Source organism: Etheostoma cragini, chromosome 2 (genome assembly GCF_013103735.1).
Source record: "Etheostoma cragini isolate CJK2018 chromosome 2, CSU_Ecrag_1.0, whole genome shotgun sequence".
In the NCBI taxonomy this organism is placed as follows: Eukaryota; Metazoa; Chordata; class Actinopteri; order Perciformes; family Percidae; genus Etheostoma; species Etheostoma cragini.
The window spans coordinates 6056271-6067050 of NC_048408.1; the positions used below are offsets into that span (position 1 = coordinate 6056271).

The window sequence follows — 10780 nt, forward strand, 5'->3', positions numbered from 1 at the left end:
GATAGATAGATAGATAGATAGATAGATAGATAGATAGATAGATAGATGGATAGATTATTTAATTACTACATTGTTGTATTTGTTGATTGATGTACATTTACAGAGAGAGAGAGAGAGAAAGAGAGAGAGAGAGAGAGAGAGAGAGAGAGAGCGAGAGAGAGAGAAAGAGGATGACACAAAACTGATCCTCATTCAAATGTCTTGTTTACCCGCAAGCTGCTGAATATTTTAGAGCAATTCAATTAGTCAATGGATAAAGCTACAATGTGAGACACACACACACACACACACACACACACACACACACACACAGCATAACACGTTGGATACCATCTTCCTCTACAATAAACCGCAAATGTTTTGACAATGTGTGCCACACCGTGGACACTGGTCTACCCTCGTCTGCTTTTAGAATCAGAGTCGGACCCGTTGGTGAGAGGAACCCCCCCCCCCCCCCCCCCCCCCCCCCCCCCCCCCCCCCCCCCCCCCCCCCCCCGACGAGCTGCTCAATTTAAGTTAATAAGTGTCCGAGAACAAACACGGCAGCAAGGAAAGGAAGTAAAGGACTGTCGAGAAGGCTCTTCTCATTTTCTACCTTTATCTAATCAATCAGTCAATCAATACACACATAGGATGCTTTTTGAAAGTCCCCTGGTAGATGTCAAACACATAACATGTAGTAATTTGGGATCCAGCTCAAGTCTTTGGGCCCCGCTCTGTCCCCGAGGAATTGCACTGCCTCAAACTGGGTTCCTGACTTCTACTGAAAATCATTTAGGTCTCTCCATTTGCTTTCATGTTGCTATAGCAATCAGAGAGGAGTAGAGATGACGAGAGGTGAAAGATAAGAAGGATGTTGAGGACACTGTAAGGAGACACAAGGTCCTGATGTGCTCAGTACCAGTTTAGCCGGGACATGGACAGATGGACGAGTGTTCTTTTTACAGCCTCTTCTCCTCCCTGTGTGTTTGTGTGTGTGTGTGTGTGTGTGTGTGTGTGTGTGTGTGTGTGTGTGTGTGTGTGTGTGTGTATGCCCCATGACTAGCATAATACTGGCAGAGTGTTGGTGCCAAAGTGGGCATCTGGTCTGTGGACTATCACAGGGGAGAGAGAGAGAGAGAGAGCTAGGGGGGAGAGAAGAGTAACACCAATATAAACTCTCTCTCTCTCTCTCTCTCTCTCTCTTTCTCTCTCTCCTCTGTCTCTAGTTGTAGATGCAGTTAATCCTGTTACAGATCTTGTTCTGGTTCTTGGATGTCGCTGCTTAGCAATAATTAAGTATAAAAACACACAAAGAAAAGGAGAGAGAACACATTGGTTGCCGATTTTCGACAAACAGCTGTAAGTTCAAGATACAAATATGGAGAAACATGTACACACACACACAAGCATGCACAAACACACACGCACCAGCTTGATTCTGACAGAAATGAAGCCACTGAGAGAGTGTGTGACCTTTATTCTGGCCTGTGTGTGTGTGTGTGTTTGTATTTCAGTGGACTGCTTCCAGGTTGTAGGGGTCAAATGGCCTTTGGGGCCGGAGCATCGCAGGTGCTGGAACCTAACACTGGCCATTAACCATCACACACACACACACACACACCAGCCTGTAAACTTTAAACCTACGTTCGCTGCTAGCCTTTTAGCATTAGTGTATTTGGGTGGAACCGTTGCTTAAGTGTCACTAGCCAAGTTTAGTTGGCAGTGTCCTTCTTGATACTGCGTGAGTGATAAAGCTGATCTGTGATCAGCAGATGGACTCAGAGAGAGCTGATCAGGTTGCAGTTTGAAAGTAAGGTTCAAATTATCAGCAAAATGTTGCGTGTTAACGGCTTTTCCTTCCCCGTAAAATTGCTCCCATAAATGTCAGGTTCTTCCCGGCTTTATGGGCCGGGTAGTCTCACATTGCCAGACCTATCTTCACAGTGCTGCGTCAGCGCTGGAGTATAGTCTGGCTACACCACGCATCTATTCTGGGATAGAGGGGAAAAAAACACTCCGACATTTTTTTGTATTTCTTTAAACGAATTACAACCGTCCCGGGCGGCCCTAAGCCTCAGATGCAGCAACTGGGCTCTTGCAAAATAGATAGCGGAGATAGCAGAATGGGGCGGTAGAATCCTCTGCAAACACACACATCAAAACATAAAGCAGGTAAATTATAATCCAACAGGAAAGAGCATAGATGCACCAAAGCATCTAAAAAATGCATGAAAACTAACATAACACACACACACACTCACACAGAAAATGCTAACCCATTCTCTTCCAGACAATAAAACCGCATGCTGCTGTAATTCATACTATCTGCAGAGAGTATGTCAGCTGTTATTTTCAGCTGGCTAGACTTAAATACCCGATTTGGCTTGCCTGCTAGTGTCCCTCACTTGTTTGCATTGTGTTATATTACATGGTATTTCCAGTCCTTCACACTATTATTAGCACAAAGTCTTTAAGCATAGTTGTCTTGTCTAGCATGGCCATGCATCACTATTATTCAGTAATTGGACTTTTGTCCAAACAAAAGCAGAAAAACGTTAAAAGGTAAAAATCCTCTTTTTGCCCAAATAATTCTAACATCATGTTGTCAGTGGTGACTTTCTGTGATTTGACAAAAAAACTAAATGATAATAAGAAAATTCAACTTGTGATTCTCATACTGTACTAGCTGTTGTCAGAACTTTCCACCACATCTCATGGCTGATGGAAATCGCTCGGTTGTCACTGAAGTTCTATACTTAGATAATGATGCGATTGAGCTATTTCCATGACAACTGAACAAACACCTTCCCTCCAGGAAGACCTTGAAATTCAGGTAAAAGCTCTGAAAAAGCGGCTAGGTGTTTTTGTTGTTGTTTTTTAGTCAAACTAAGACTAAACTTTCCCACTTCATTTTATTATAGGACCTCTTTCATCTCTTAAAACTTTGAGAATGTTATACTTTCTTGCCTTTAGTTGCTGCTTAAATAGTGAAGACATGTGACCTAAGTACCTCTAAAATGGATCACAAGTTTACTTTTTTTTTTTAAAGGGAACACATCTTAAATCAGTGATGTGCACATACATTCGGGTGTCTGGAGTGCCTACTTACCCACAACTGTGAATGAAAAAAGGTTTTTTTAGTGGGCTCCCTAGATCACAAAATATGCAATTCGACAAGACATTGAGATTTGGCTCCTCTTCCCATGTCACATGCACATGGAATATACTGCCCCCCCATCTTACCCCATCAGTCTGAGTATATCCACCCATGTCTTGAGAACTTCCATTGCAAAGGTGCAAAAGTTTTTTTTTGAATGGATTTATAAAAATGACTTGTTTGTTTGTACATTTGTATTCTGAACGAATAAATAATAATAATAATTAAAAAAAACTTTGCAAAGGTGCGCCATATTTTTTTGCAAGTTAATCAAAGCAGACAATTCTCAGATGGGGGGGGGCTTAAAGAGAAAGGCGCTCAAATGGCGCGCTTCAGACTGATGGTGGATCCAGGCATATTCAGTTATGCATTATGATAAAAAAGTGTTTTAAAACATGCATGTATATGTTCTATGTATATGTATAAAGCGTGTAACCATGTTCTAGTAGAAACCGAAAACAAGTATGGTCCAGAAAATGAGCATCGTATATTATTTTTCATATCAGTGGTTTCACTTGAACCTAAAGCTCTAGAACATGAATGCTTCAGTTGTCTTCATTGCTAGAGATGTGTCTAACTGCAGAATGCTCTCAGGTGGAGCATGATGGAGTCTCAGCTACTTGTCACTGATCTGCAGTGTTTAACATTAACCACCAGAGTGCAGGCTGCTCCCATAGATCCAGTGAAACTGGTTTCTCAATCATGTCCCCTCATGTCATTTTAGGTCAACACCACACTGAATCATTTGCATAGACAGTTATAGAAATGGAGCAATAGATCCAGTTGTTCTGGACAGAGACCAGTAAAGGATATTTACTTTCCCGCTGATGGCTGAGTGTTACTGTGCAGCCTCCAACTGAGCTTGATGACGTAGATGTGACGTGAGCAAACTGTGCACAGAGAAACCTCAATCATTCCCAATCAGCAGAGACGGAGAGCGTAGGTAGATAACGTAGGCACAGGCTAATTATTGCTAACTAACATGCTAGTTAACATTAGTCATTAAACCTAAACAGCTGATGTAAGTCCAAACTGTCTGCAAGCTTCTCCTGACAATACGGTAATTTGTCAACTATGAGACAACAAGAGAGGCTTAACCCCTTGGTCATTTGGCGCGTTCATGGACTTTGGAAAATCAGTTTTCTGAGTGAAAACGCCACGTCACTTCCTGTTTAAACATTGTAAACATGTTTGTAAAATTTGCAAAATTTAAAAATTCAATACATTAAAAAAAATTAGAAGACTTGGGCTAAATTTAGCTAACTTGGTGATGCAGTGTTGACAACTAACGTTTGAGGAAGGCAACTTTGGTTCACTGAACATATTTCAATGACAATAAAATGTTTATTGTGGATAAATGCCTCTGCTAAGAAACATACAGAGACATAATATGTTTCAAATTATTCATAAATAGGCCTATGTATAAAAAACAACACCTTATCTGTTTTCTTTCCTGTTTGTTGTCCTGCAGATAACACAAACAAACACCTGTCGATATGCTTTTTGTATGCTCGCATTAGAAAACAGGAAAATTTAGAGAATAAGGCGCTGGGCCGAACAGGTATGTAGACTGTGACGCATATTTCAGTTAAAAGTCATGTTGAAAGTCATCTTGATTATGTGAAAATCACTTTAGGCCTACAACAATGACATCCTAAAATTAAAATGTTAAAACAAAACTGTTGTTCATGTCCATTTGTTGCCCGTGTGTGTGTGTGTGTGTGTGTGTGTGTGTGTGTGTGTGTGTGCGTGCGTGTGTTTGTGTGCCGTCTTTATGGTTCCCTTTTCCCGAAAGCAGACTAGGGTTTAAACTTTGACCCCTGATAGCTTCCCTGCTGAAGCGGTCTGCCTCTATGTTTTGGTCACCATGGCGACTTATTCCTGTAACAAGTCTGTAACCTGAGCCACCAGTCAGGTAGAGCAGGTAACCGTGACAATGTGAATGATACAGACAACAGGTGTGTGTGTGTGTGTGTGTGCAGGCAGGTCCCGAAACAAGAGTAAGAGAAGGGAAACAAGCGCAAAATTTAAAGGAATGGAGAGAAAGCGCTGACACGAAAACATGAGTCTGTGAATTCAACACAAAAAGGAAAGCATGCTGCAGGAAGGTCAGGAGACTCAGGCTTTAGAGGCCGTGGAGGACGCCGAGGATGGGACTTTCACTAACATCTCTCTGGCAGATGACACAGGTAAAGCCTCAAGGGATTCAACAATTATTTTGGTCTTTTTTCCCCAAAGTCAGTCCTTTTTCTATACATTTTCTATGTGCACCAAACAAACAGCAGTACCCTGCCTGATTATATGCAGCAGAGGAACCAGTCAGTATTCTAGCCTACATATAGCCTACTTATGCATTTCTTTCCTCATTTCTTAATATCTCTTATTAAATTGTTTTAAATGTGCAGTTTTAGGTTATGTGTGTTTTCTATGGAGAAATTGCCATGGACTGCCTTGCTCTTCAAAGATGAATTTTAAAGATGAAACTTGTTTCATATTGAAATTTGTTTGTTTAGACAGTCAAAATATCTACACATTGTATACAATTTATAACTTCATTTTATATGTATTGCTCTGTTGTGATGGCAGAACACACGACAGACAGTTGGGGTAGTTAAAAGTATGTGACTGAACAAAGGGCAATGACAGCAGCTTGTAAATCCTGAGTGGTTATGTTGGTGTGTTGTGCTGTGGAAGGACTGAGGTGTGGCTCCTACCCAAGCTGCATGGCAGTCTTGGCTTTTCATTTTCCTTTCACTAAATTTGATTATGAGACTAACATAGGGAATAATCCCTTCCAATTTAAATCCTTCCTACATGAAGTGACAGTGACTAGAGCGCATGCACGCACACACACATACACCTGAGTAGAGCAAAATGACACAGTGATATGGGGATAAAAAGATGGCGAGAGTAGACTGACTGAAGCAGCAGTGTTGATGGACAGGAAGAGAGCTGGTTGTACACAACAAAAGCACAAAGCTCTGGCGGGGATCACACTGCTGGTCAGGATTCATTGCCAACTGCTGCTATGACTGTCTGCATATGCTACCAGGGGGAATGACTAAAGGCCTGAGCATCTGTTCGTGTGTGTGTGTGTGTGTGTGTGTGTGTAGTAGTAGTAGTAGCTAGCTGTTAGTTGCTCCCATGGTTGCTCCCCCTCTCGGTCGGTACGGTCACGCACACACAGTGACGTCACTATCACCATCCTCCTCCTCCTCCTCATCCACAGCACCCAGCCTCTGGTCTGTTTACAGGGTCACTCCGCTAAACGGAGAAGCCATTTCTTGCTGTAGGTGAGTTTAAACGCCGACGGGTGCTAGTTGTTTAGTGCAACAGAACATTTTGAGTAGCTAAATCACAGGCAGCCTGCCAGTTCCTATGTGAAGCTAAGGCTAGCGGCAGTTAACGTTAGCCAGCTAGCTTGTGACGATAACAGTTAACGTTAGCATCCTTCCGGCTGATGGCACTTTACAAAATGTATTTATCCGATAGTCACTTCTTAATGTAACACAACTTGCTAGACGATTTAGTTTCGGTTGCTTCCGGTGAGACATTAACTAAAGTTAGCTCCATTGACGTAACGTTAGCTAGCCACATTGCTAGTTAGCTTATATAGCTAGCTAGCGTACACCGTTACGCATCCATTATCGGACGTCTGCCGAGAACCCGAAGTGTTAACGTTAGACTAACGTTAGATGTGCCAACCTATTTAGTATAGTAACGAGAAATACACGTTATGTTACGGGGTTTGCACAACTGTGTCCAGGCCCAAGCTAGTGAAGGACAAGCAGTTATCAAACGAGATAGTTTTTCCGGACTAACGTTAACTGTGGCTGTAACTTAATGGCGATACAGCGTTTCATGTATGTAGCGTTAAAGTATACAGATACAATACCCACATCTAAAGAAGCGTTTGGCTCCAAGCAGGCAGCAGTAGGCAGCATCAGCACAGCATTGTGTCCGCCCTGGGTGCGGTGTCAGCTCCCATCCAGCTTCCAAAACCCTCATGCCTGCACTTAGCTCGCAAGGCTTAATGACACAGGAATCATATTATTGTTATTATTATTATCATTATCATTTTTGCCTAGCAAATCCGAGCCAGGCAGTAATGTTCAGCTAGTGAGTCTGTTCCCAGTAAACACTTATTTAGTTTGCATAGTGTCCAGAGTTTCCCTGTGTTTTGTGGCCACTTTACCTAAAACAAAGACAACAAAAATAAATACACCTTTATGAAATAACACATTGAAACATATAACTAAATGTGGAAAGCCTATATGCACTATACCTTTTATGGTGCCCTGCAATACTAAGCTGTTTAAATAATTATTTAACTATTATTTACCTACTGTAAGTTTTCAAGGTATTAAACAATAATTTATTTCCCATTCAAAAATAGGCAATTGAGCACTGTAGTAGTTTTGACCATATCAATAACTATGTAACTACATGGAATTGCCTAACATAAAAATTAGCTGGAATTCTCCTTTAAAAGATCACCAAACGAGCTGTGTCAGGATCTGGGTAGTCTCTCATTGCCAGACCTATCTCCACAGCGACGTGTGCAGTAAGGTCTGGCTAAACCACACATTACATTCCAGGGTAGGAGAAAATAACGCAGACGCAGCTACAGGCTCTGTAAAATAGTCTCAGGAAGGAACTTGTTTTGGTGAAACATTTGCACTACAGCCCAACAAATAAATGATTTTTGAGGCCGATATCTATACATACATTTGGTGATTTAAAAATCGGATATTTCGGCAGATATACAGTGAGGAAAATAAGTATTTGAACACCCTGCTATTTTGCAAGTTCTCCCACTTAGAAATCATGGAGTGGTCTGAAATTGTCATCGTAGGTGCATGTCCACTGTGAGAGACATAATCTAAAAAAAATCACAATGTATGAGTCTGTACTATTTATTTGTATGAAACATCTGCAAATAAGTATTTGAACACCTAATAAAATCAATGTTAATATTTAGTACAGTAGCCTTGTTTGCGATTACAGAGGTCAAACGTTTCCTGTAGTTTTTCACCAGGTTTGCACACACAGCAGAAGGGATTTTGGCCCACTCCTCCCCACAGATCTTCTCTAGATCAGTCAGGTTTCTGGGCTGTCGGTGAGAAACACGGAGTTTGAGCTCCCTCCAAAGATTCTCTATTGGGTTTAGGTCTGGAGACTGGCTAGGCCAGGCCAGAACCTTGATATGCTTCTTCCAGAGCCACTCCTTGGTAATCCTGGCTGTGTGCTTCGGGTCATTGTCATGTTGGAAGACCCAGCCTCGACCCATCTTCAATGCTCTAACTGAGGGAAGGAGGTTGTTCCCCAAAATCTCGCAATACATGGCCCCGGTCATCCTCTCCTTATTACAGTGCAGTCGCCCTGTCCCATGTGCAGAATTACACCCCCAAAGCATGATGCTGCCACCCCCATGCTTCACAGTAGGGATGGTGTTCTTGGGATGGTACTCATCATTCTTCTTCCTCCAAACACTGTCAGTGGAATTATGACCTAAAAGTTCTATTTTGGTCTCATCTGACCACATGACTTTCTCCCATGACTCCTCTGGATCATCCGAATGGTCATTGGCGAACATAACATGTCTTGACATGTGCTGGTTAAACAAGGGAACCTTCCGTGCCATGCATGATTTCAAACTATGACGTCTTAGTGTATTACCAACATTAACCTAGGAAACGTTGGTCCCAGCATTTTTCAGGTCATTGACCAGCTCCTCCCGTGTAGTTCTGGGCTGATATTTCACCTTTCTTAGGATCATTGAGACCCCACGAGGTTTCTAATGATTGCTCCAACAGTTGACCTTTTTTCACCAAGCTGCTTGGCAATTTCCCCGTAGCCCTTTCAAGCCTTGTGGATGTGTACAATTTTGTCTCTAGTGTCTTTGGACGGCTCTTTGGTCTTGGCCATGTTAGTAGTTGGATTCTTACTGATTGTATGGGGTGGTAAGGTGTCTTTATGCAGCTAACAACCTCAAACAGGTGCATCTAATTTAGGATAATAAATGGAGTGGAGGTGGACATTTTGAAGGCAGACTAACAGGTCTTTGAGGGTCAGAATTCCAGCTGATAGACAGGTGTTCAAATACTTATTTGCAGCTGTATCATACAAATGAATAGTTTAAAAAAATCATACATTGTGATTTCTGGATTATTTTTTTTAGATTGTCTCTCACAGTGGACATGCACCTACGATGACAATTTCAGACCTCTCCATGATTTCTAAGTGGGAGAACTTGCAAAATAGCAGGGTGTTCAAATACTTATTTTCCTCACTGTGTGTGTGTGTGTATATGTATATATATATATTATTTTTTTGAATGTGTAATAAGACAAACAGATTTCCCTAACGTTAATTATTTGTAGCTATTTATGAGTTATCAATAAAATAATATGATAATGCATTTTAAAAATTGTTTGTTTTATTGTCACAACAGAACGGATGAACATGAAAATATATTAAAGCTCTGATAAATAAAGTGTATAAAAATACAAAATTAAAGTCCTTTTTAAACAGAAAACACAACAGGGGTGTTGTAGAGTGCAACGCCAACATTCATAACATGGTTGAAGTGTGTTTGTATTTTATCTTTTTAAATATTCATTTATCAGAATCATTTTTATTTAAATAAATGATTGATAAAGAAAATAAAATAATGATTATTAGCTGGATACATGGTTAAACGTTGTTTGCTCTCACCAGTGTATTGCTAGGGCTGCGAGATATGGTGAAAACCGAATATCAAGATATTTTTGACCAAATAAATACTGCAACAATATTGCAGTGTTAACTAATGGTGCTTTCACAAAAGAAAAAATGTTTTGATAAATAATCAGCAGTAAAGTGGATACAATGAATAAGTAGTTAAAGGCAAATAGAACAGTTACACCAGTCTGATAAGTTCAAAAAAAGGACATCACTTTACTGTAATGCAGCCTGTAAAACCAGGAAAAGACACCACTCACACCATATTACGATATCTAAAATCTAAGACAATATCTATTCTCATATCACGAGATCGATATGATATTAATATATTGCCCATCTCTATGTATCGCCCTGTGTTTAGGATACTTCGTTGACCCAGACTAGGACTTATTTATATTAGAAGAGTGAAGTATGCCGGCTATAGAAATATTCACCATGTCACCACATCCTATTATCAGAGGCCTGCAGACTGCCTGATGGTGTCTGTTCTTTGCCTTTTACAGCGGACAGTGGATCTGCAGCCCTGTATACTAAACAGGAGAACGAGCTTTTCATCATGAACTGCGATATAGATGGTACGTCTGCTCCCATTCAACTCGGCCAAAACGTGTAATACTGAGATAATGTGTCGTGAGTGCACGTACACAGCATCAGCATGTGTGTCTATTGCAGGAGACATGGAGAACCAGGTGGAGATGGAGGAGAAGACAAGGTTAATAAATCAAGTTTTGGAACTTCAGCACACACTGGAAGGTAACACTCAAACACGCACGATGATTCATTGACCCTAGCAAAATATATCAAATTGTTTATCAAATTGTCAGAAATAACAGGAACATGCATAGATTTCTGCCAAATTAGCTAACACAGACTTATTGCCTTCACTGTACACAGATTTACTGCCGTGCGTAGCCC

At 41.0% G+C, this 10780-nt stretch overlaps 2 protein-coding genes across 4 annotated transcripts in view; one reads left to right on the forward strand and one right to left on the reverse strand.

The window, feature by feature from the left end:
• clgn (calmegin) overlaps positions 1 to 10780 on the reverse strand; it is a 29560-nt gene that overhangs the window by 5668 nt on the left and 13112 nt on the right. The window lies entirely within an intron of this gene.
• scoca (short coiled-coil protein a) overlaps positions 5113 to 10780 on the forward strand; it is a 7235-nt gene continuing 1567 nt past the window's right edge. Inside the window, exons 1-3 of one of the 3 annotated variants that reach the window (XM_034889149.1) lie at positions 5113 to 5328; positions 10369 to 10440; positions 10538 to 10618. In XM_034889149.1, the coding sequence (XP_034745040.1) occupies positions 5235 to 5328; positions 10369 to 10440; positions 10538 to 10618 (247 nt within the window). In that variant the 5' untranslated portion in view covers positions 5113 to 5234. Of the gene's footprint in view, positions 5329 to 6245; positions 6433 to 10368; positions 10441 to 10537; positions 10619 to 10780 lie in introns of those variants that run through there. The other 2 variants (XM_034889158.1, XM_034889140.1) reach the window with 2 other exon arrangements.